The sequence below is a fragment of the Caretta caretta genome, chromosome 1 (genome assembly GCF_965140235.1).
Source record: "Caretta caretta isolate rCarCar2 chromosome 1, rCarCar1.hap1, whole genome shotgun sequence".
In the NCBI taxonomy this organism is placed as follows: domain Eukaryota; kingdom Metazoa; phylum Chordata; order Testudines; family Cheloniidae; genus Caretta; species Caretta caretta.
Window position 1 is genome coordinate 198,438,029 of NC_134206.1, and position 27,113 is coordinate 198,465,141.

Below are 27,113 nucleotides of genomic sequence, written 5' to 3' on the forward strand. Positions count from 1 at the left end.
GTGGGGTAGTGGTGGCGTCACATCCCCACCCCCACCCCCCGAATTGCATGCAGCTCATCGTAGAAGCAGCGTGTATGGGGCTGTGACCAGGAGCGCCCATTTGCCTCTCTAGTCTTTTGGTAGGTTGCCTGAGCTCCTTCATTTTTACACGGCATTGCTGTGTGTCCCTGGAGTAGCCTCTGTCTGTCGTGCCCCGGGAGATTTTCTCAAAGAAGTTTGCTTTCCTTTTTTTTGGAACGGAGTTCTGCCTGAACAGATTATTCTCCCCAAACAGCGATGAGATCCAGTACCTCCCGCTCGGTCCATGCTGGAGCTCGTTTGCGCTTCTGGAACTGCATGGTCTCCTGTGCTGGTGGACTCTGCATGGTCACCTGTGCTAATCAGGTTGCCACGCTGGCCAAACAGGAAATGAAATTCAAAAGTTCTCGGGGCTTTTCCTGACTACCTGGCTAGTGCATCTGAATTGAAAGTGTTGTACAGAGCGGGCACAATGGAGCATTCTGGGATAGCTCCCAGAGGCCAATACTGTCGAATTGCGTCCACAGTACCTCAAATCCGGAACAGCGATGTCGATTTTAGCGCTACTCCCCTTGCTGAGGTGGAGTACAGAAACGGGTTTTAAGAGACCTTAAAGTCGACCAAATAGGTTTGGTTGTGTGGACGAATTTAGTTTTAATTCGATATAACGCGGCTAATTTCGATATAATTGCATTCTGTAGACCAGACCTAAGTCAAGCCAGGACTCAGGGTTCAAACCCTGTTGCTTTGCAGATGCAGCTCCCCCCTCACTCCCCCAAACTTAGATCCTGGGAGTCCTCTAAAAGTATCTCTCCATCATATGGGCCAACTTTCTTTGTCTTCTCTATCCCAAGAATCTCCAATCGACTGCAGGGGAAACAGAAGCAACTCCCATTGGTGTAGTGCAGCAATTTGGTGAGTCAGCATTTAATCCTTCCATTATCTTCTGACTGCCAAGGTGCAAACACGCTATCAGAGAGCCGTTTGTGTTTTCAATTGACACTGACCAGAAGCAGCCTTTTACAAAGCGCTCTGCTTCATGGTCACGGGAGCACAACCAGATTTTGGTAAATTTCTGGAGTGAGGTCAGCAAAATAGTGGATTTTGGTAAGAGTACCAGGAATAGCCGCCCATATCAGGAAATGACATCGAAGCTGGCAGCATTGCAAATATACTGGACTGGTGACCAGTGCAGGGAGTAGATTAAGTGTCTCAAGACTGAATACAGGAAAATAAGGGACAGAACTGCACCTCAGGCAACTTGCTGACATCATGTCCGTTTTATGAGGAATTTGACTAGGTGCTGGGCTCTGCTCCCAGCCTGGAGCCAGCGGTAGTGCATGATGACCCTGTCAGCTGGAATGGTGCCCTGCTGGCCCCAGAATACAGGTTGGGGACTGATGGGAGCCAGCGACAGGTGCAGACAGAGCCAGCGAAGTGACTATTGCTGAAACCAGTCGCACAGGAGGCTCTGCCACAGGAGCAGCAAAAGCACATTCTGCACCCATATGCAGAGTGCAAATGTGGTCCATTTCAGGTAAAGGTATCCTATGCAGTCCATAGGTAACAAAATAATTTGTGCCAGATTTGACTGGGGTTTGAAAATATCCAGAAATGTGCCAGGGTTAGGGGAGGGGATGTAAGGGGGATGCCTATGGAACTCTATGTGTTGGCATGCAGTCATAACTGTCTAAGCCGTATGGAAGCTAATGCAGCATCCTGATGATTCTCCGATGAATTCTGACCCAATCCTGGGTGCTGATAGATGCAAACTTTTCCAGAAGCAAGAACTCCAGATAAATACTCAAATTTCGGTGAAGGGCATATTCTCCATGGCCATCTTGAGAGCTGCCCAGCCCACGCCACTCATAGATGTGCTGTTCAGTCGTTGTATGTTTGATTATTTTGGTTGCATACACTGCAGATTTCCCACAGGCAGTTTGGATAACATCTCCCTTTGCCAATTGGGCACTACAAGATCAGTTATGTGCTCCAAAATGTGGACTCTGCATTTTTTTTTTTATTGTGATTATCCAGGCTGTGTCCAGAGAGCTTCTGTGGTTGGAAGTATCCGTCTCACAACTTAGTGAAGTTTAATTTGGAAAAGTAACATTTTATGTCCTTGAAATTCCATGAGGATTTTTTCTGTGCTTATACACTGAGGTATGTGAGACAATAACCCTCTGTGTCTTGTCCTAGTCCAAACCCAGTACCTCCACAGCCCACCCACGCTGCAGTACAAGCCTGGCCCAACATACTTTCATGGACCATTCTAAGTGTTACCCTGAAAAAAGGATTTTGTAATGTTGATATAATAACCTGCCTACTCTCCCCAAGTCTATTCTTGCGGAGGTATACGTTTCCGGAGTTGTTAAGGAAACATTAAAGAACACGGATATAACCTTCCAATAAACGAGTAAAGTAATTGACACTGGCAGTATTCTTTTCCAAAACAAAATCTTTTTATTACTGTAACTATTAATCCCTAACACAGCGTATTTTAAAACCCTAAACAAAATGCACAGTTCCGGACACAAATCCTTTATTGCTAGCTAAAGAGCATTCAAACTACAATGGCATATGATTCTAAGCAAAGCGATTGGTTTCAAGTGGCCAGTTTGTAACAAATCATTGACAGCAGATCTTAAATTTGAGTTTAAGTTTTACATAAGTTACAATTAAAACAGATGCACACTTAAAGCATACACATATTAAATATGTATGCTAAACTATACTACACTAAAAATTGGCAAGCTTACTTTATAAATTAATTGGTATCCATTTAAAATCACTGTTGCTGCTTTATAAATTCTTTGGTATTTTTCTTTAATCTCTGTTGCTGTTCAGCTCCTGATCAGCCAGCTTTGTTCTGCTCTGGTTTTCTTCTCTCTCTCTCTCGGCAACAACTTTTCTGACTTCTTTCCTTTAGCTTTCCTCACTGGTTTCCTGCTCTTCCATCTGCTCCTGATTGAATTCCCCCCCCCCCCCCCCCGCGACTCAAACTTCAACTCTGAAACTGTCTGCCGGCAGCTGGCCTTTTATGCTACATTGTGGCTCTTTCCTAATATACCTAATTCTATTCTTAGAAGCAATTACCTCACTCACAAATGCCCAGTAGCAACCATTACTTCAGAGTTCTGATTAACAGCTCTGACCTTCTAAACGAGTTCTGACTGGTATGAGTGGGCTATGACCAGCTAGCTGTGCAGTTAACTGACCTCTCTGTCAACCCTTATTGCACATGCTCACTAGCCTCCAGTCTTGCACATGTTCACTGTTGTCCTTTACGTTAGAGCTGTGATTCTGCTGATCCACACACACATATATACTTGACTCTTTGCCAGGGCACCATTTTAGAAATCCTGGGTTTTCAACTGAGTGTGCTCAGGGTCCATATCAGGGTTGAGTGACTATTTTTCTGATTTTTACTCTGAATAAACAAAAAAGTGGAGACTGGAGAATTTCTATAGTAATACAAGAGCAGGTGTTTCTGTGAACTTATGGTTGAAGTTCTGGACAAAGTCAACAAGCAGGTCCAGCACCAAAGACAGACTTGTGGCTAGAGTAGGGTGACTGGACAGCAAGTGTAAAAAATCGGGACAGGGTTTGGGGGTAATAGGTACCTGTATAAGAGAGAGCCCCCAAAATCGGGACTGTTCCTATAAAATCGGGACATCTGGTCACCCTAGGCTAGAGGCAGGAGGAAAGGCAGAAGCTGGCTGCACAGCTTGAGGACAGGGTTTCAGCATGAGAGCAGGCACTTGCTTTGCATTTCCTGGAACAGGAATGGCAGCTAAAGGAGGAGGACAGAGCTCAACAGAGAGAATTGTTTGAGCAGCTGATATCACTAATGGTCACAAGAGTACCAGCCCCTGCGGAATTGCCTATACCACGGTCTGTGTCCCCTGTGCGGGACCCTGGGATTCAGTCCAGAAACAGCTTAGAAAGCTCCATGGCTCTGTGGCCCACGTAGTCAGGTCGCATGAGTGGCTAGCCAGGGCAACTTAACTCCATGCAATCCTCTGTATTTCCTCCCTCCTCTGTGGATGTCTCCATTACCCTCCCCCCTTGCCAATTGTACAGCAAACTGGGAAAGGAGAACAGGGAACATACCATGGTAGGGAATTTCTGTCTTGCACATGGCTGACTTGTATGCACTTGTTCATGCACTTTTTGGTTGCTTTTTTTCCTCTGAAAGGTTCTGTTGTTGTTGTTTTGATGTGGTAATGGCAGCTGGCATGCCTGGCAGTGGGTGAATGTTGTACCTTTCTAATATACAGTGGTGCAAGTAGGGAGGTACAGTACACCATACCAGTAAGATATTTATAGCCAGTACTCCATACTGGAAAGACACAGGAGGAACAGAATGTGGGGTTGCCGACCCGAGTCCTTCCATGCAGCGGTGTGCCTGTGTCTGTTGTCTGGGGTCTGTACAGCAGCCCTGCTGGAGGACAAGGGTGGTTGGGGAGTGGGGTTGGAGGCAGTACAGCCATGCCAGAGGAGCTGCTGGTGTGGGGTCTTTTGCCACTGCAGTTCTGGAGAGCCCTGTGTTCAGAAGTCTCCAGCGCAGCGGGAGGAGGACAGAGCCCACCCACTCCCCACAGGTAGTGTGGGATGGATCATGGGGAGGGAATGGGGAAAGCGTGGGTGCCCCGGGCTGGGATGGAGGTGGCTATGCCCTCTTTTGGAAAGGAAAGCCACCTAAAGAGAGACACATTCATGGGATTGGCTTTGCCATCAAAAATAAGATCGCTAGTCAGCTTTTGGAGCTTCCCATGGGGATCAGTAAGCATCTCATGACTCTTCGGCTCAAGCTCAGCAACAACCAATATGCCACAGTCATCAGTGCATATGCCTCAACACTTGATGATGAGGAAGACAACAAGGAGCAGTTTTACAGAGCTTTGAATGCAGTCCTCACAGCCACACCTAAGGCAGACAAACTCATCCTCCTTGGGAGATTTCAGTGCCAGAGTCAACCGGGATTCCCAACTCTGGAGTGGCACAATAGGCAAAGAAGGGGTGGGAAATGTAAATGCCAGTGGTATTCTCCTTCTCAGCGAATGTGTGGAGCATAACCTGCTTATCACAAATAGCATCTTTAGGTAGAGTAACAAATTTAAGACCATCTGGAAACATCCTCTGTCCAAACACTGGCACCTCCTTGACTATCTGCCATGTACATTGGTCAAACTGGACAGTCTCTACGTAAAAGAATAAATGGACACAAATCAGATGTCAAGAATTATAACATTCATAAACCAGTCGGAGAACACATCAGTCTCTCTGGTCACTCAATTTCTGACCTAAAAGTGACTATTCTTCAACAAAAATACTTCAAAAACAGACTCTAACGAGAGACTGCTGAATTGGAATTAATTTGCAAATTGGATACAATTAACTTAGGCTTGAATAGAGACTGGGAGTGGTTGAGTCATTATACAAAGTAAAACTATTTCCCCTTGTTTATTCCTCCCCCCCCCCCCCCATTCCTCAGATGTTCTTGTTAACTCCTGGAAATGGCCCACCTTGATTATCACTGCAAAAGATTTTCTCTCCCCCCACCCCACTCTCCTGCTGGTAATAGCTCATCTTAAGTGATCACTGTCCTTACAATGTGCATGATAAACACCCTTTTTTTCATGGTCTGTGCGTATATAAATCTCCTCACTGTATTTTCCACTTTATGCATCCAATGAAGCGAGCTGTAGCTCACGAAAGCTTATGCTCAAATAAATTGTTTAGTCTTTAAGGTGCCACAAGTACTCCTTTTCTCCTTGACTATGTTATAGTCATAGCCCATTATGTCGATGTCCGTTTAACATGAGCCATGAGAGGTGCAGATCACTGTTGAACAGTCTGTCCATTAGTAAGATCAGTCATGTACCTGCTGCTCACTCCACCACACTGCAAACACCCAAAAACTAATCAAAAGCAGTATATCAAAGCACTTCAAGACCAAGCCAGCTGCGAGACGTTCCAGCAAAGCCTGTCTGAGAAACTCTCTAACATCCCAAACTTGTCAATAACATCATTGACATTCGAGAGCACTGGGATCGATTTAAAAATGCCATTCACAGGGCATGTGCTGAAACTATAGGATATTCCACTCATCAGCACCAAGACTGGTTTGACGAAAACATTTAGGAAATCCTAGCATTAATTCAACAGAAAAGAACTGCATTCTGTAACTGGCAAAACGATTCCTCCAACCAATGAAAACATGAGGCTTGTCACCTGCTCAAAGCCGAAGTCCAAAGGAGTCTATGTGACATCAAAAATAAGTGGAGGCAAGAGAAGGCCTCTGAGATTCCGGGTTTCGTAGAGCAGGATGACATGAGAAGCTTCTTTCAAGCAACAAAAGCTGTATTTTGGCCAAGCTCCAAAGGCCCAACCCCCTTACATTCTCAGGATGGATCCACCCTCCTCAAGGAGAATGTAGCCATTAAACAACTCTGGAAGGAGCACTTTGAGAGCCTAGTAAACTGCAAATCCATGGTCTCTGAAGACACCATCAAGTCTATTCCACAATGCTAAGCAACTGAACACCTTGCTGATCCCCCATCTTCTGAGGAAGTCCATTGTGCCATCACCCAGACAAAAAATCACAAGGCACCAGGTCCAGACAGCATCTCAGCTGAGGTTTTTAAAGCTGGTGGAACAATTATCAAGCACAAATTTTACCAACTCCTCGACAAAATCTGGACCTATGAAGAAATTCCACCCAACTTTAAGACTGCCAACATTGTTACAATATTCAAGAAAGGGGACAAACCTTTTGTGTGAGAACTATAGAAGTATTTCCCTCCTAGTAGGATCTTTGCCCGGATCCTACTAAACCACTTTCTCTCCCTTGCCGAGGAACTCCACTCTTCCCCATTTACCTTGCCGTGATCCTGATTCTCATCCATGAATCCCTCCCTGATGGAATCGGGGTTGAGTATCGTATGAACGATACACCTCAATCTCTAACATCTCCAAAAAAAATCTAAGATTACGAGAATGCAGATGACTGTGTCATTCTTACACACACACACACACACACACACAGGCCCACCTGCAAAGTATCCTAAATCTTTTTGCCGATGTCTATCACAGCCTGGTTCTCTCTCTCAACATCGGGAAAACCAAGGTACTCTACCAGCCGTCAAACTACTCTTTGTACTCCACAAATCACCATCAACGGAGAACCCCTGGAAAATGTGGACCATTTTCCATACCTTGGCAGATCCCAAACAGCCAGAATTGACACAGACATTGAATACAGGATCCGTTGTGCCAGCACATCCTTTGGAAGACTACTCAAATGAGTCTTCAATGACAGGGATCTGCAAACCGGCACCAAGATAGTGGTTTACAAGGCAGTTGTCCTCTCCACCTTTCTCTTATGGGTGTGAGACCTGGGTAACCCACAGACGACATCTCAAGCAGCTGGCGTGGTTCCAGCAGCGCTGCCTCAGGAGGAATCTCAGGATCAGCTGGGAAGGCCGACGCACTCACATCCGCGTTCTCTCTGCAGCCAGCGTCAGCAGTATAGCAGCGCAGGTCATGAAACACAAACTCCGCTGGATTGGCCACTGTGTATGTATGCCTGACACTCGCCTCCCGAAACAAGTACTCTTCTCTCAGTTAAGTCATGGAGGGCAGTGGAAGTGCTTCAAAGACATACTCGGAGGCATCAACCCAACAAACTGGGAGCACTCGGCGCGGAACAGAACACAGTGGCATCACCCCATACACCAAGCCACAGTTCACTTGGAGGAGAACAGACGTGCTCATGAGACAGAGAAGCAACAAAGGAGGAAAGAAAGGGCACAACAGTCCAGCCAACAGCTATGTCTCCTCCAAGATTACACCTGTCACTTCTGTGGGAAAATCTGCAGGGCACGAATTGGGCTCCTCAGCCACTTAAAAACCCACCAATGAACCCCCTTGGCAGACATCATCCTTGCATTGAGGGATAGCCAAAGAAGAAGATTTAATATACAGTATATGTTTCTATAGTTTCAAGCAGAGGTCAAATTCAACTGTATATAGTGTAGTAGTCTCCAGTAAATAAACTAAAATTGCTGTCCTGTGAGTTAACTTACAAGGTTTACGATCTCACAGCTATAAAATGTTAAAACAAAGTGTTAAGATGTCACATTCATATAGAACAATTGCGATAGATATAAGGGTGATTCACAGACATTTCCCAGGTGCAGGGCTAGTAAAGCCAATAATCTCTTTTAGAAAAAAGCATTTAGAAGTAGAGCTTTTGGAAAACTCTTCACTGGAACGATTTTCCAACTAAAAATGCCCTTTTTGCTAAACTGAAATTTCCCACGAGAAAACCTAAATTTTACTGAAAAAAATTCAATATTCTGTCAAGAAAAATCCAAACAATGGCTCCATGGCTATGTCCACCTGGAAGGGTTTTCTCAATTTCACTTTCTCCCAGTGAAATTAACAGAAGCTTTCCCGGAGGGCTGCTTCCCTTCATCCCTCCAGCTCTGGGAGATGGTGAGGCAAAAAGCCCCAGAGTCATAGCTCTCTACCTATATGGCTCCTGGAGCTGGAGAGATGTTGATGGTGAGGCTGAATACCCAGACACTCTGCCTGTCAGGACCCAGAGCTTGCAGGTGGGAGGGAAGTGGGGAGACAGGGAGGTTGAGTGCCCATACTCTTGGCCTCTCCAGCAGCCAAGCTGTAAGTCTCTTCCCAGCAGGCTGAAAAAGTTCATTGTAGTTCATCTGAAATAGAATTTTTCTTTTGAACCCCTTCTATGAAAAACTTTGTGTTTCTGACATTTTGACCGGTTTGAGGTGATTTTTCCCCCAGAAATACCAGGTTTTTTGCAGAAAGGGGTTCACTTTTTTCTGCCAACTCTGTTCACAAAGTTATCCAATAAATAACTCATTGATACCATTTTAAGAAGTATCAAAGTAAATATTGTTCAAGTGACGCACCGGCATCAGCTTTTATTTCAGGTGTAGGGTGACTTACTTTACAAAATACATTTTTGAGATGTTTCACTGTGGCCAATTCTAGCTAATATCAGATTTTGAAACACATAAATCTAATCATCTGTGAAGTGTTAAGGTTTCTGTGCAGTGGTTAACCTCTGTGCCGGTTGGTTACGTGCATTGTGTGGTAAATGTGATTTCTTAGCAAGAGATGTGCATTAGTGTCCACATAAGGGGTTTTAATTTCTACCTTTGAATGATCTGAAACAGAGTCAGTGTTCTCAGTCTCAAATTTTACCATCTGACAGATGTCCGAATGGACATTAAGCTGTTATACAAATGGTGCATAATATAGGCTAGTTGCTTTGGAACCGGCTACTGGACACTGACTTTGGAGATGGAAAACATATGGTAAAGCATGAGTTCATTGGCCAAGTTCATCCATTGCGTAACTCTGTCAACTTCAGTGGAATTACACATTTGATGAATTTGGCCCTGTGAGTAGCTGGCATGCTGGAGTATTGAATGAATAGGTGCTTTATTCCCAGGGACATCGTTGACTTTATTGGCATTGTTTTATTTATTCCAGTGAAATTTGCATTCATGTTCTGCAGATACATGATGTTAATCACAAGCCAAATGAATACATATTTGTACACTCTGTATCCATATTGACAGGAACATTATCTGTGCCAGTTCTTAGTATTGTTTTCATATTGCTGCATATTCCTCCAACCTTTTTCACAATTTACCAGATTAAGGACTTGCTCCATCAGGGAGCTGAATGCCTCTTGCAAGGCTATCAGTGCCCTCAATGCCCAGAGAAGCGATAGAAGATGCATTTAGGTAGCGCTCAGCTCTTTGCAGGGTCAATCTCTAAGGCTGTGATCTACCAGAAGTGATTGAAAAATTTTGGTCACTGCCTTAAAACTGTAGGGATGTACATAGACAATAGTATTAATTTAATGTCTTAAATGAAAAAAACTGCTAACGCGGTTTTATGGTTACACAGTTAAACATTACCCAAAGTCAGGAAGTGCTAATGTTAAGGTTCCACCAGTGGTGTTAACTCAGCCACATGTCACATCCCCTATTTTTTATGGTATACAAGAGGTCACTCTGTGGAGTAGAAGGGAGGTCAAAGGTGCCTTCCTCTGTCTTCCTTTTGTGCTCCCCAGGCAAAGTGCTAAGCACAACTAGTCTTTGTACACTGGGCAGCGCAAGGCCCAGCTCCTGTCTAGTGCCTCTGGGGACACAAGCCATCCTCAAGATTTAAGGGTGTGGATGGGCTGTGGTGGAGCTTGCTGTTCAAGGAGGGGGAGCACATTGTGTGAGCAATATATTTATTCTCCCTGGAGGTCTGTGAAAGAGTCTCTACTGTGGTGCAACCCTTCCTGAACATCCCCCAGTGTGTCAGATCAGCTCCACACCGTGCCCAACACAGACCTGTCCCCAACAGACACAGTTTGATCTTCAATCAGAAAAATAGGAATAGAGAGTATTATATGCACCAAGGCTGAGTAAAACACTCTGTGACAAATTTGCGTTTCTTAAATTTTTGTTTGTGCTATTAACTGTCTTAATATTGCATCTGCAAGAGATTTTTTTCCTCTCATTTAATTTCCTCCTGTAGATATTTAAAGAAGGAGGGGATGGGGGGGGGGGGCAAGGAGAGGAATGAAAAAAGATCCAGAGCATTTTGTTGCCTCATGGAGCATAATGATTCTGCCAGCATTACCAGCAGCACTTATAAAACTCTTTAAATCCAAATAGCTAGCTGAACGTATCCAGCTGTAAATATCTAACAGTGTTTTTAAGTGCACAGCTAACAACTTAATTTTCTACTGAAGATACTCAGTCCGCTGTTGTATTTTCATACTCAGCAGAGTTCCTCAGTGGAGACTATTAACACACTGAGTTTGAAGTTTCAATGTTCAGTGACTTTTATGATGTTGCTTTGGGAGAAAATATGTTGAGCGTTTTTTTAAGCAGGGGAAACTGTGCTTTTTGCAGTTCTCTCATACTATAAACAATTGAAGTCATTTTGCTAAAAATTTTAGCCAAAGAGGTGAATGTTTTAGAATGGCCACATAAAATAGGGAGTTACACTGGGAACTGCTTTGATAGTTTTTGTCTCTTATATACAGACCATGTGGCTCTAACTCTGTCAGAAAACTGACTACTGTAACAGAACAACTATACAGGGGAAACATATGTATGCAGGGGAGACTATATGTAAACGCTTATCAGATAAAAGTAGAGTAAATAATTTCTCTAATCTTTGTTATATAAATTGTAGGTATTGCAAGTAACAACAGCTAGTTTAAGAGAAATCAGGCACAAATGTGTTATAATTCAGTGGTATATTTTCAAAATGTGACTACGTTTCTTTGAACAGAAATTTAATCGCACTGAAATGACCTCCATTTGTTTAATATTACACTATTTTATGGCCCAGACCTGAAGAAGAGGTCTGTGTAAGTTCACAAGCTTGTTTCTCTCACCAACAGAAGTTGGTGCAATAAATTGCCTGGCCCACCTTGTCCCTCTAATTGGGCTCATGGCAGTGAAGTCATTGATTATTGGCGCATTGGAAAGACAATGCCTTTCTGGCTGAATCAAAATGGTTTGTATGCATGTTTCAGAATGTAGGGCCTACTTCAGCTCCCCAAAACAGTCGCAGAGCTTGTGTTGGTAGAAGCAAAAGTAAGTCTCTAGATAGAATCATAGAATATAAGGGTTGGAAGGGACCCCAGAAGGTCATCTAGTCCAACCCCCTGCTCGAAGCAGGACCAATTCCCAGTTAAATCATCCCAGCCAGGGCTTTGTCAAGCCTGACCTTAAAAACCTCTAAGGAAGGAGATTCTACCACCTCCCTAGGTAGCGCATTCCAGTGTTTCACCACCCTCTTAGTGAAAAAGTTTTTCCTAATATTCAATCTAAACCTCCCCCACTGCAGCTTGAGACCATTACTCCTCGTTCTGTCATCTGCTACCATTGAGAACAGTCTAGAGCCATCCTCTTTGGAACCCCCTTTCAGGTAGTTGAAAGCAGCTATCAAATCCCCCCTCATTCTTCTCTTCTGCAGGCTAAACAATCCTAGCTCCCTCAGCCTCTCCTCATAAGTCATGTGTTCCAGACCCCTAATCATTTTTGTTGCCCTTCGCTGGACTCTCTCCAATTTATCCACATCCTTCTTGAAGTGTGGGGCCCAAAACTGGACACAGTACTCCAGATGAGGCCTCACCAATGTCGAATAGAGGGGAACGATCACGTCCCTCGATCTGCTCGCTATGCCCCTACTTATACATCCCAAAATGCCATTGGCCTTCTTGGCAACAAGGGCACACTGCTGACTCATATCCAGCTTCTCGTCCACTGTCACCCCTAGGTCCTTTTCCGCAGAACTGCTGCCTAGCCATTCGGTCCCTAGTCTGTAGCTGTGCATTGGGTTCTTCCGTCCTAAGTGCAGGACCCTGCACTTATCCTTATTGAACCTCATCAGATTTCTTTTGGCCCAATCCTCCAATTTGTCTAGGTCCTTCTGTATCCTATCCCTCCCCTCCAGCGTATCTACCACTCCTCCCAAGGAGGAAGAGTGGAACATATTTCAAATCACTTGGATGTATTGCATGCACTCTTTTGAAATGCTCGCTATTCAGTCATTTTATGTATTAGGTATATAAAGACTGGGACTAAGCTAAGTATTACATAATAGAGGCCTCAATCTCCGGTGCTTTGCATCTTGTGGAGTTATTCACATTCTGTGTTCACTGAGTACTAAAGAAGTGTAAAAAGCCTTTTAATCACAATAGAAATGTTTTACACTCTCTTTTCACAGGTGTAAATGACTCTACAGTTTGCAAGGCAGAGGACAATCAGGCCCAAGAGATTTTCTTTGAATGAAGAGGTGTTTTTTGCCCTCTTTTCTTTCTTTTTCTCTTATACTATTGCCTTCAATGGGAGCTGTGTGCCTTTTTCCCAGGTCAGAATATCACCTTGCTGATGGGAATTTCAAGAATGATCACTTCCTGGATTTTTAAAAACCTATTTATAGGAGGGCCACTTTGAGTAACCCCAGTTATTAAATCAAGATTGGATGTTTTTTCCAAAGATACGTTCTAGTTCAAAAGAAATTATTTTGGGGAGGTTCTGTGGCTTGTGTTATACTGGAGGTCGGACTAGATGATCACAGTGGTCCTTCTTGGCCTTGGAGACCATTAACCTGACTAACATGCTGCTGCTTGCTCTTAGGCTGTATGTTTCTTTACCCTGCTCATTTTCCTGGGGAGCTGTGTGCATCATCAAGCTGTCAACTGACTGTGACAATACTTCTCTTCTGTTTACAGCTTCTGTATTTTGTACTGTCTCAGTGGCTGGGCTTTTTAGGTGCCTGGTTTAGTTGTTTTCTGATGGAATGGAATATCTGTGTAGGTGGAGGGTGAAGTGCCTCTTCCTTGCCCCCTGCACTCCAAGAGATCTGTTGAAGTACTCTATTTAGGTGCAACCCGAGACCTGGGAAAATACTGTCTATGAGAGATTCATTATTATGGGGCATCAGAAGTATCATAATGTATTCAGTTGGAATACAACACTGAGTGAACCCTGAGATGTTTTAAGCAATGTTGACTGAAACAGAAATAGATTTTCTGGACACAAGATACAGTATTTTCTGATTAAAGTGCACCCTCCAAAAAAGAAAAACTTATGCCAGAGTTGTGAATCTAACAATTGTGGGCAGGCAGATATAGACAGATTTTTAAACAGTAACAAACCTGCTCTTAAATAAACTCCCACCTAGTATGTCTCTTCTTGAAAGCCCTGATAAAGGGGAGGGAGGTATGTCTTCTTGCTGATTACAAATAAAACCAGACTTTGCAACAGTGGTTGAAGTATTATCTTCAAATATTACAGGTTCACACAGGGAAGAGCCGGGATTTGTGACAGCTACAGTAATGTTTTATTTGAATTATCCGTTGCTGTTTGCGTTGTATTGGGGACAGCAGTACCACCAAGGGCTGATGTCAGGCTTTACCCTGAGAAATACAGGAATGTGCACATACTTAGCTGTTAAATAGTGATAACTTTCTACTTTTTTCTTTTTTTAAAATGATTTACTAATCTGCCTTCCCTCCACCCCAATTCCTCTCCAAGTCTTTTATTTTGAAGGGAGGAGGGAATTTCAATAGGGATGTATTTAAAATACAAACCCAAAATTCCAACTATTGAGGGTGAGGGGAAGTATATGTGTGTGGGCGGGGGAGGGGGAATGGAATGCTGCAAAAGATTCAGTAATATATTTTCTCTATATATAATGTATTACCTACTCTTTGGCCCATTGTTCCCGCTTAAGGGGTAGGAATAACTTGTGGGGTGTTGGGGCTGTGTATAGGGAGCAATGCTTTATCTGTGTGGCTGCAAAGGTGTATGTGTATGCGTGTGTGCACTCCACACACACTTTCCTGTGGAAACACCCCCATTTTACCCCCTCATCCTATCAATCCTTCTGGACCCAGTGCTTAATTTGTGCCAGGGCTTACCAGGGCTGAGCCCTGGCACCTCTAGGCTTGGCAGTTTATAGCTGTCATAAATATAAAGGGAAGGGTAAACCCCTTTGAAATCCCTCCTGGCCAGGGGAAAGCTCCTCTCACCTGTAAAGGGTTAAGAAGCTAAAGGTAACCTCGCTGGCACCTGACCAAAATGACCAATGAGGAGACAAGATACTTTCAAAAGCTGGGAGGAGGGAGAGAAACAAAGGGTCTGTGTGTCTGTCTATAGTCTGTCTATATGCTGGTCTTTACCGGGGATAGACCAGGAATGGAGTCTTAGAACTTTTAGTAAGTAATCTAGCTAGGTATGTGTTAGATTATGATTTCTTTAAATGGCTGAGAAAAGAATTGTGCTGAATAGAATAACTATTTCTGTCTGAGTATCTTTTTTGTAACTTAAGGTTTTGCCTAGAGGGGTTCTCTATGTTTTTGAATCTAATTACCCTGTAAGATATCCACCATCCTGATTTTACAGGGGGGATTTCTTTATTTCTATTTACTTCTATTTTTATTAAAAGTCGTCTTGTAAGAAAACTGAATGCTTTTTCATTGTTCTCAGATCCAAGGGTTTGGGTCTGTGGTCACCTATGCAAATTGGTGAGGCTTTTATTCCAACATTTCCCAGGAAAGGGGGGGTGCAAGTGTTGGGAGGATTGTTCATTGTTCTTAAGATCCAAGGGTCTGGGTCTGTAGTCACCTAGGCAAATTGGTGAGGCTTTTTACCAAACCTTGTCCAGGAAGTGGGGTGCAAGGTTTTGGGAAGTATTTTGGGGGGAAGGACGCGTCCAAACAGCTCTTCCCCAGTAACCAGTATTAGTTTGGTGGTGGTAGCGGCCGGTCCAAGGACAACGGGTGGAATATTTTGTACCTTGGGGAAGTTTTGACCTAAGCTGGTAAAGATAAGCTTAGGAGGTTTTTCATGCAGGTCCCCACATCTGTACCCTAGAGTTCAGAGTGGGGGAGGAACCTTGACAATAGCTCTGGCACCTCTGTGCTTGCTGTATCAGTTATGAATGTAAAAAAAATTGTTTGAGCCCTGGCACCTAATTGCTTGAGCCCCAGCACTTCTTTCATTACAAATTAAGCATGCGGATCTGCAGTGTGGTCTCCCAATATCTTTCCAAAAAGACAAAATCTGGGTTGTCAACTTCTGTTGGAAATTCCAGTGCAAAACCTGTAGGTTTTCTTTATGCATGTGTGTATATCAGTGGTACAAGGAAATTCATATAAGTCTAATTTTATTGCATACAGGCCTTTTAATTGTGGTTGCTGATTGCCTGATTTTAGCTAAAACAAAAAAATTATTGAGGGAGGGGTAAAAAGATGAAGGAAAGAAATGAAAATGACAATTAAATCTTCTTTGACACTGGGGCTGCCATCTCTGTCCTGTAGGGATCAAGGGCTAATTTAAGCAGCAAGGGTCCCTGGGTGAAGGGCAGAGGACCAACAGAGATGGAGAAAAGTGGGAAATTCTTTCCCCCATTCTAAGAAAGTTTCTGCTGCTGCAAGGATTGTGCCCAGTAGTTCCTTTGAAGCCATCCTATTCGTCTGTCTGCTACACTCTCTCCAATTCCGATGGCTGATTTAATTAACAGCATATGTGAAAAGAAAGCCCCCAGGCCACAAGAACAGCAGATGGCAGTGGTGGTCTTCTTTGTCAACCAATTTCTTAAGTCAAACACTAGGGACTGGTGAGGGACAGTTATTCCAACCCTCTCTGGCAGCGACACCCCTCCCTTTACTTTTAAATACATTGGGCCAAAATGCGTGTGGGGCAGTCAGGTCAGTGTACCAATTAGTAATCTCCTCCCCTCTCATAAGTTAACTTGCTGTGTGTTCTGTCTGTATTATTAAAAGGAGAAAGACTGGTCCAGTGGTTGGGGTGCTACCATAAGACTGGGTTCAATTCCCTGTTCTTCTGCTGACTTCCTGTGTGACCTTGGGCAAGTGCCTTAGTTTCTCTGTGGCCGATCTGTAAAATGAGGATAGTAGCACTTCCCTACTTCACAGGGGTGTTGTGAGGATAAATATGTTAAAGATTTTGAGGTGTTCAGATACTGTGGTGATGGGGATTGTATGAGTACCATAGATAGCTACTAGTGTTTTAAATGTTCTAAAGATGAAAATAGCATTGGTTCTATAAACTGTTGTGGGAGTAAAAGACAGCAAATGAGTTGCAGGGAATAGAAAATAAATATCACTAGGTCTTTCTAAAATTTGAAAATACATAAACAATTATACTTTGTTCTTAGTATTTTTCATTGAGGGATTTCAAAGTGCTGCACAAACATAAATTAAATGTCTCAACAGCCCATGATGACTTGTTATAGAGAAGGCTACGATTTTGATATGATGGTCACAGATGGGAACAGAAAGCATGGATTTAAATAAAGTCTGTGAAATCTTGAAAGTGGTTTGGAGACCAAGCACATCCAGCACTCACCCCACAGCTGCATGTCTCGTCCCGTGACGGTGGGCCCAGGTCCGCACTGCAGGCATCGTGACCTGGCACCAATCAGATTAGGCATGTCCACTCCTCTTCAGGGTGGACGTGAATAATACTGTATCCAGATGAGAGTGCAGGAGAAATTTAGGCGAATTTAAGAATTTGAATTTGATGAGGATCTTGTCTAACGAAAAATTTCATGGTATCTAATAACCACAAGCAGTCATGAACTTGTTTGTACAACAAATAGAAATACATTTTAGTTGCTAAACTTGTCAGTGAAGTGTATCTAACTCTCACCCCTATCATGAATCCTGCCCACAATTTGCCATCCTGTAGACAGGAAACTAGTCAGCAGTTCGCAAAGGATTGCAATATGACATGCCATCAGTAGACCTAAATTCCCAATCCCATTTAAATCTGTTGAAAAAATATTAACAGTGTGCAGGTTAAACACACAGAAAAAGTCAACCCAGCTCCTTAAAGTTGTGAAGGAAACTGCTGTGAACTGCAGCTTGCCTTTGGGTGTATTTTAGTAATGAAGTAAAATGTTCCCTAGATTCAGCAGCCACCTTTCACAATAACCCTCGCTACAGCCACTCTGCTGTAAAATTGGCGTGGGAGGGTTCATGCCTTGGCTATGTTATTTTAGGCCCATGAAATAAAGTTAACCAGGATACAATGACTTTAAACTTCAGAATGGAGAGGGGTAACTACTGGTGTTCCCCAAGGGTCAGTCCTAGGACCAATCCTATTCAACTTATTCATAAATGATCTGGAGAAAGGGGTAAACGGTGAGGTGGCAAAGTTTGCAGACAATACTAAACTGCTCAAGATAGTTAAGACCAAAGCAGACTGTGAAGAACTTCAAAAAGATCTCACAAAACTAAGTGACTGGGCAACAAAATGGCAAAGGAAATGTAATGTGGATAAATGTAAAGTAATGCACATTGGAAAAAAATCACCCCATCTATACATATAATATGAGGAGGGCTAATTTAATTACAACTAATCAGGAGAAAGATCTTGGAGTCATCGTGGATAGTTCTCTGAAGATGTCCACACAGTGTGCAGCGGCAATCAAAAAAGCAAACTGGACGTTAGGAATCATTTAAAAAGGGATAGAGAATAAGAGGGAGAATATCTTATTGCCCTTATATAAATCCATGGTATGCCCACATCTTGAATACTGCATACAGATGTGGTCCCCTCATCTCAAAAAAGATATACTGGCATTAGAAAAGGTTCAGAAAAGGGAAACTAAAATGATTAGGAGTTTGGAACGGGTCCTATATTAGGAGAGATTAAAGAGGCTAGGACTTTTCAGCTTGGAAAAGGAGAGACTAAGAGGGGATATGATAGAGGTATATAAAATCATGAGTGATGTAGAGAAAGTGAATAAGGAAAAGTTATTTACTTGTTCCCATAATATAAAAACTAGGGGCCACCAAATGAAATTAATGGGTAGCAGGTTTTAAAACAAATAAAAGGAAGTTCTTCGCACAGCGTACAGTCAACCTGTGGAGCTCCTTGCCTGAGGAGGTTGTGAAGGCTAGGACTATAACAGGGTTTAAAAGAGAACTGGATAAATTCATGGAGGTTATGTCCATTAATAGCTATTAGCCAGGAAGGGTAAGGAATGGTGTCCCTAGCCTCTGTTTGTCAGAGGGTGGAGATGGATGTCAGGAGAGAGAGAGAGACCACTAGACCTTTGCAGTAGATTAAAGAGAAATTTGTATTGTTTTCCTAAGGTTCCTTTCTTCCTGTGATCTCCCTCCCACCTTTCTTCGTACATAATATGGATCAAACCTCCTTAATCAAATCAAAAATCAGATCTCTTTTTTTTTTTTTTTTTGCTTTTAGTGATTTCTGAGTGATTCGTTGTCATGTAGGAAAATATTTTTAATATGTCCTTAAGTTCTTTCTGATGTCATTTTTCAAATGAGGAAAAATACCACTGGACAGAATGTATGCCTTTCCTGTTGATGAAAATGTTAGACTTTTGAGGAAATTAAACTTATTTATTCATGGTATGTCTAACAAGTTTCAGCAGTCCTTCAGTTAAAATGCTGCCAAATATCTTTGCATTCCCCCACAAACCTTGGCAGTAAAGTAGTGTGTATATTAAATATGAGAAGCTATGGCAAGCTATGTGAGTTTAGTTCCAAAGTTTATATTACGGTGATTCATACTCATTAACATCACAGTCATCATTTTTCAGGATGGTGGATTGGGTAGGAAAGGAATCTGGCAAATCCTATTGGAATATGTTTTTAATTTCAAAGTTCCTCCTGTCTTCCTCCCTACATACTACATTTTAGACTGCAGAAGGTAATGCCTCAGTTTCCCCATTTGTAAAGTGTGTGCAATAATATTGAACTTCACATTAAAGCTCTCTGAGATCCTTGGATGAAACATATATAAGCCTAAAATACTATTTATTTACTATACTTCCTTAAAAATATGTAGGGCCAGACTCTCTGCTGTATTCAGGATTTTCTTGTCGGGGAGAGAGATTGCTAGGAGTTGCTTGTGCCTCCCTGATTCCAGGGGCCAGTAGCGCACTGGCCCTGGTTCTGGCATATGTTAGAGAGCACCACAGGGGCTGTATAAAGTAAGCCTGCTGGCTATGGCCAACAAAGGGGCTTGTCCGAAAGAGGAGACTAGTTACACACATTAACACTCTCGCTACACTCACTCCTACTCCCAATGCATCCCCTCTACTGAGAGTTGCAGGGTGGGGAACGTGCTTAGATAGAAACTGGCTAAGCTGGCTTTACCCCAGCTTGGGAGATACAGTGGCTTTCCCAGCATCTTTGTGCTGCTCTGGTGACTCAAAGGGGCTGGAAAAACAAGAGAACTGGCCTTTTGTATAGAAAATCTTTCAGGATGTTCAAGAAATTTCATACCACTTTCTCTAGAAACCCACAAGGAAAACCTTCTCTCATCCCAAATTATATAGATATATGAAAGAGTGGAAAACCTTCTTTTAAGAAAATATTCATTTGAATTGGTTTCCTCTTTGTGAAGAATAGTTCTTTCATTTCTGTTGAACAGATTTTATACAGTTCGCTACAGGGAAAAGGATAAAAACAAGAAATGGGGTTTTCAGCTTTGTCCAATTACGGAGACAGTGGTGGAGAATCTGAAGCCCAACACGCCTTATGAATTTGGAGTTAAAGACAACACAGAAGATGGGATTTGGAGCAAGATTTTCAATCACAAAACCATCCTATCTAGTAAGTACTTAGCAGTATTTCCTTGAACTTAGAGGAGAGGAATTATTTAAGCTTAGTACCAATGTGGACACAAGAACAAATGGATATAAACTGGTCATTGGGAAGTTTAGACTTGAAATTAGACAAAGGTTTCTAACCATCAGAGGAGTGAAGTTTTGGAATAGCCTTCCAAGGGAAGCAGTGGGGGCAAAAGATCTATCTGGCATTAACAATAAACTCGATAAGTTTATGGAGGAGATGGTATGATGGGATAACATGATTTTGGTAATTAATTGATCTTTAAATATTCATGGTAAATAGTCCTAATGGCCTGTGATGAGATGTTAGATGGGGTGGGATCTGAGTTACCCAGGAAAGAATTTTCTGTAGTATCTGGCTGGTGAATCTTGCCCAGATGCTCAGGATTTAGCTGATTGCAATATTTGGGGTGAGGAAGGAATTTTCCTCCGGGGCAGATTGGAAGAGGCCCTGGAGGTTTTTCGCCTTCCTCTGTAGCATGGGGCATGGGTCACTTGCTGAAGGATTCTGTGCTCCTTGAAGGCTTTAAACCATGATTTGAGGACTTCAATAGCTCAGACATAGGTGAGGTTTTTCACAGGAGTGGGTGGGTGAGATTCTGTGGCCTGTATTGTGCAGGAGGTCGGACTAGATGATCATAATGGTCCCTTCTGACCTTAGTATCTATGAATCTAATTTGTCAGCAAACTTTCTTTTATTCTTTTAAAGTAATCTATTATAGACCAGTTCTTTGGCATGTTGGGTAGTCAGTCATGTGAATAAATTTCAGCTCTGTCTATAGCATATTTTATAGGAATCTGTAAAACTTGAAATACTGCTTAAAATGCTGTTATCTGCCTAATTGAAACATTTTCCATTCAAGTTACAAACAACAGAAGAACATGTTGCCAGTCAGCATAATTGGAACAGTGATGGGACTGGGGCAATTTGAAGTATTGCCCACGTACGGCTGCGCTGTTGGCTGGAGCCAGCCTTGCTCCGTGTGCTATTAATGGGAATTTCACTATTTATTTCAAATTGGTAGTAGGTTGGGCAGGGACTGTGTTTTTGTTCTGTGTTTGTACAGTACCTAGTACCATGGGGTCCTGGTCTGTTAGGCACTATCACAGTATACATAGTAGTAGTAATAATAAAGTTGAATTCTGGCTCACAAATAGTTCTCCCTTCACTGAAACATCCTTTCAGTGCTCTGGTGAAAACTTACTCTGATTTGGCCAAATGAAGAGACTTTGCAAAGTGCACTTATGTATATGCACTCATGTGCTTTCTCTGTATCTCCCAAATGTGTCTTTAATCAGATTTTCATAGAGACAGCAAATTTTCTGATGAAAAAAACACTAAGTCAAAAAATTCCCAAACAGCTCTACCACTGAAGCAGTTCTGTACCACACTGATCTGGGAGAATTCCCCCAGGGTTAAATCTGCCCCTTTTGAATCTCTTATGACTCTGAACCAGTGTAAAGGGAGCGTGGAGCATTCTGTGGAATCTGGCCTACTGCTTTCTCTGTAGGATCCCTGCCAAATTCAGTGCACAGGATGGATAGCACTTAGTAAATGGGGGCAGCAATTCAATATTTCTTTTGCTCTCCTTCATTTGATGGGTTGCAATATGACTTACTGCACACCATTCAAACCCTGAACACAGAGATAATAATCCCCAGTCATTTCTTCGTGGCTTTTCAATGGCTCTCATCACTTTAATGTTTAAGCCTCACAAACATTAACTAATTTATCTTTGCAATACCACTGTAAAGTAGGGAGTTGGTGTTATGCCTGTTTTATAGTGAGCAACTGTCAAATAGTAACGAGACTCTATTGACCTGGGCAGGATTTGAGCCACCAACCTAGGACACTTATCCCAAATCTTATTTCACTGGATTATGCAAGTTCCCAACAAAAAGCAAATCTGAGGGAAGTTGATTGTCTTGTAAATTTTCAAATAGATTTTCTCTTTATTTGAATAAATCCCAGTTGATGAGTAATTGCACAGCTGATTATAGGAACATCTGTTGCACAATAGCTTTAATTTTATACTGGAAAAGAAAGCAAGTCCAACTCTGCACACACACACAATTTTTTTTGCAAACATTTGTTTAAATAAATCACAGATTTGATTTGCAGGCATTCACAGCCCCTTTTAATTCACTTTCCACAAACATTTATAAAAGTGAATATCTGGTTGAAGTACTCTTTGTGTAAAGAGAAAGTGTCGTGAACACTCGTGGAAATATGTATTCAGTATTTCTATTTCAACTGGAAATAGGAAGAATAGAAAGACTTATAAGAGAGTTTATTTATGTAAGATTTTCAGTCCAATTTTTGGATGAGATTCAGAAAAACATTGGGCTCCAATTTCAAACTGTGGCCAAGTTGAAGCTTGGCATGGCTCAGGACAAGGAGGGGGGAACTGTGGGGTGACTTTCCACCACCTAAAAGTCCCCAAGATTCTGGATGGGGACCATACTGACTCTCAGCATAACTTAAAGCAGCCCCAGAAACTCTTCTAATTTACAGCAGGCTATCACAATCCCTATAGGTCACTGCAGCAGCCTATAGTAGTCCCATCTCTACAGCATGGGCTGTCAGGGGAAGCACTGGAGGGCCTTTCTTCTGTCTCTGCATCACCCAGGGGAACCCCCTATGTCAGGGGAATTCCCAGATGCCTGCTTTTACTGAATTTCTAAGGATCCCCAAACACTTCGGGATCTTTATTAATGAAAGAAAGGAACTATGGGACAAATACTGAGAGATGCTTGAGCACCTTCAAGCCAGTAGAAGTTCAGCATGATCAGTATCTGTCCCCAGTATCTCTAACGACTGCACATTATAATGTCTGGAGTGTTGATATTTGCCCACCAATGATGTTTGGGCAGCTTCCTTTTATATCCACTGACCATTTCCTGTATGCAGGGAGAGACGGGTGTTTGCACTTGGTTTCAGAGACTGATTTTGTGCCGAGGTGAGGGATGTTTTCTTACCAAAAGTTGTATTTGATTTGAGTTTTAGGGAAAGAAATCCTAACGTCTTTTCCGTGGACTCCACTGTAGCAGCTAAACGTTGGGGAGTTGTCATTGCCGTTGCTCTCTGCAGTCTAGAACCCCATAATAGCAAGAAACCTGAGTCATTTAGGAGCCTTTTCAGTGATGTGCTGAGTTAACAACTATCAAAACAAAACTCTGGGGACTAGATAACCCTGTGGGGACAGAGAAAAAAGTTAACCAACCAAATCCAGTTTTCAATTCATAGTTCATCAGGATGGTGGGAAAGGAATGGCAACTGACCAATTTTTTTTCAAGTATAGTTTATTAAAAATGATGAGTGTAGGTTATTTGTCAATACATTTGAAATCATGACTCAGATTACCATGAAGCAGTTTAAATAGTTAATGGTCCAAGTGTAAGTTGAGTGAACATTTCATACATGTGAGATGATGTTTTTGGAAGAAGAAAGTTCTAATAAAAATACATTGCGTTGAAGATTATTAATAGCATAGTCTATTAGAAAAGATCTAGTAAAATGCAGTCCAAGGAAGAAAACGGGAACAAAAGGAAGAAAGTAAACTACAAAAAAATACCACTCGTTCCATTCATATACAGAGAGATTTCCTGTACACTTAAACAAAGCAAAACTATCAAAAACAGAAGGAGCTATTGTGGATCTAGTTTCCTACAGAAAATATCTGGAATTTGAAATTCCATGTTGCTTGGGGGTGGAGGGACAAAAAACAAATACTATGCATATAGTGTCCAACAGAAGTACAATCTCTGGAGAAACGTTTGGACCATGAGACTGGTCATGGAGTTATTAATGAAAATGGGGCATGTGTCACCTGGGAATACAACCTCAGTAAAGAGAAACAAAATTGCATGTACATTTTTTTTTAATTCCTGGAGATAACACATTTTATGAGGCACTGAATGAACATTTTGGTTCTTTATCAGGTCTTTTGTGAATAGATATCTCAGTGACCCCTAGTACTAGAATGTACATTATTTGTATATGTATTACAGTAACCCCTTGAGGCTCCAGTTGAGATTGGGTCCCCATTGTTCAAGAGTCTATACAAATACAGAATGTCCCTGTCACAAATGCCTTCCATTCTAAATAGACAAACCTGAGAAAAAGTGGTAGGGGAAACAGAGGCATAGAAATAGGAAGTGACTTTTTCAGGGCCATCCAGGAGGTCTAGCTGAGACTAGAAACTAGGTCTTCTGACTCCTGGTCAAGTGCCCTATATGCTAGACCATGCTGCCTGCAAACTTGAAGAGCTTGATATCAGTGGGAGTTGAGTGCTCAGCACTAATTAGGAGGCCCACAGCATCTTGCAGGATCAGGCCCTGGTATGCTGGTGTGTGTGGGGAACCTCTAGTCAGTGGATTGGTCAGTTTGTATAGAAATTTCAAGTGCGAGTTTCAAATTAGTTTAGTAATTAGCATAAGTGTACTTTGAGTAGTGTCCCTATGGGTGCTCCACTTCAGGTGCCCATGAGCCTTTGATCAGAGATTTTCAGTAGCAGTACCTGTTTGTCCCTCACATGCACTTTACACATTCTTGTACCCCTTGGGATGCATAGAGCGGTGTGGGCAAAACGCCCTCAGTTCCTTCTCAGCTGCTTTCAGGCTGAGAAAGAGCATCAAGTGTGCCTGGTTCACTTACACATAGTTAAATGTAAGGGTCTTTTCTTAGTTTTTCTTAGCTTAGTTTAGTTGTAGTATTTAATTTAGGGGAATGTTATTAGTTCCCCCCCACCCATTTTTATTTTCCTGCCTAAGGGGTTATTCTGGATCTTGACTCTTCTTGGGTATGCCAGTATCCCCAGTCTTTAAGCACTTTGAGGGCCACACTTAGATCCCTTGGGATTTATATATGTGCAAATAAAAGAAAATTTAGTAGGTCTCAGACACCTCAAAGATCTTCATTTCTCTAATTTCCTTGGACCCTCTGAACCAACCTCCTAGGAGTCGTAGGTACTAGAAGAAGAGGCTATCAACTGCAATAGTTACCTCATCCCAGCCATCCGTTTCTTCCAAACACTAGTTTTGATGGTTTGATCATCTACTCTACAGGAATCTACAGCTACACTATCCTGCTCTCCTCCCCCACTTTTGGTACTGTCTTTCCCATTTCCAACGTGCATGGGAGAAAATAACATCTGACAAATTTGGTTTTGGAGGTCATAACATCTATATCATCCCTTCTCTCCTTCTATCCCCTTTTTCAAGGATCCATCTTGTAATCAGTTGCTGAGACAGGAAGTCACCTCTCTTCTGTGCTGAGGGGCCATATAATAAGTTCCAGTCCAGCACAGGGGAAAGGATTTCTATTCAAAATACTTTGCGGTCCTCAATAAGAATTGGGGATGGAAACCAATATTAGATCTCAGGTATCTAAACAACTACGTGAAACCACAGAAATTCAGGATGGTAACAGTTGCATGTATAATTCCTTCCTTGCAAACAAATTTTCAGTATCTAACTCTTAACCTTTAGGGCATGTATTTTCATGTCTCAGTTCACCTTTTGACAACAGGTTTCTTCTTTTTACAGTCAGCCATGATCACAGTACCATGTGCTCCCATTCAGCTTCTCCTCTGCCCAAGGGTATTCTTAAAGGTTATAGTGGTCATAGCTGCCCACTTACATTGACTGGGGATTATTGTCTTCCCTTACCTCAATGTTTGGTTACTCAGGACCAACCTTACCAAGATGTTTTATTGTCAATAACAAGATCTCTGTTTGACAGTTTAGACTGTTGTCTCCATCTTGAAAAGTCCACTTTGACCCCAGGACAATGGATAGATTTCATAGGAGCTTTTCTCAATGGTGTGATAGCCAGGGCTTACTTGCCTATAGACAGATTTGCGAACCTAAAAAAGCAGGTTTCAATAGTTCAGGTAAGTCCTCAAATCTCGGCGAGAAATTGTCTCTAACTATTAGGACATACATCATCTTGTACCTTTGTAACCCAATGTGCAAGGTTACATCTTGTGTGCTTCTAGGGATGGCTCAGGACAGTTTATATACTGAACACACAGTCTAGACAAGCAGTTGTCTGTTCTCTATCAGGTTCTGGATTATTGGTGGAAGGACCCCTCCAAAGTCTGTGAGGGAGTCCCTTTCATTCAATCTCCTCCTACCATTGTTGTAACATCAGATGCATCCTTCTTTGGATGGGGAGCACATCTAGGGTCAAACACCATCTAGAGCAAATGTCTTCCCAAGAGCATCTTCTTCACATCAACCTTCTAGAATTGAGAGCAGTCAGGAATGCTTGCACTCATTTCCTTCCACTGATCAGAGCCAAATCTGTCACGGTCATGACCGTGACAATACAGCCTGCATGTTCTACATTAATTGTCAGGGCAGAGCGCACTCTCCGTTGCTTGTGCTGAAACATTCAAACTCTGGAATTGGAGCAGAGCCAACCAAATAGTCATCTCATCTTCTTACCTCCTGGGTAAACAGAAAGCCACAGACGATGACGTCAGTGGGCACTTCTCCCAGAATTACGAATGGGAGTTGGCCTCACGAGTCTTCAACAGCATATTTCTAACCTGGGGGGGGTTCCAGAAATGGATCTCTTTGCCACTGCTATCAACAAAAGGTGAAAAATATTGTTTAAGAGGGGAATTCTAGCCTCAATTACTAGGAGAGGCCTTCCTTATTTCATGGGTCAAGGGCCCAACACCATTGTTCTTGAAGGTACTGAACAAGATCAAGCAGGACAAGGACAAGGTAATTTTATTTGCACGAGCTTGGTTGAAACAGATTTAGTATCCTTACCAGATTCAACTCACTTCCCGTCCACCACTGATTCTTCTTATCAGGTGCTGTCTGTTGCCCCAATGCCGGTCATCTCAAACTAGAAATTCTGTGATTCCAGGTAGTTCTTAGATGGT

General features: G+C 42.4%; 1 protein-coding gene across 22 annotated transcripts in view; it reads left to right on the top strand.

The window, feature by feature from the left end:
* Positions 1 to 27,113, top strand: part of ABI3BP (ABI family member 3 binding protein) — a 311,874-nt gene that overhangs the window by 115,429 nt on the left and 169,332 nt on the right. For all 22 annotated transcript variants that reach the window (XM_075118479.1, XM_075118481.1, XM_075118468.1 and 19 more), the window contains one exon: positions 20,016 to 20,197. In XM_075118479.1, the coding sequence (XP_074974580.1) occupies positions 20,016 to 20,197 (182 nt within the window). The remainder of the gene's footprint in view (positions 1 to 20,015; positions 20,198 to 27,113) is intronic.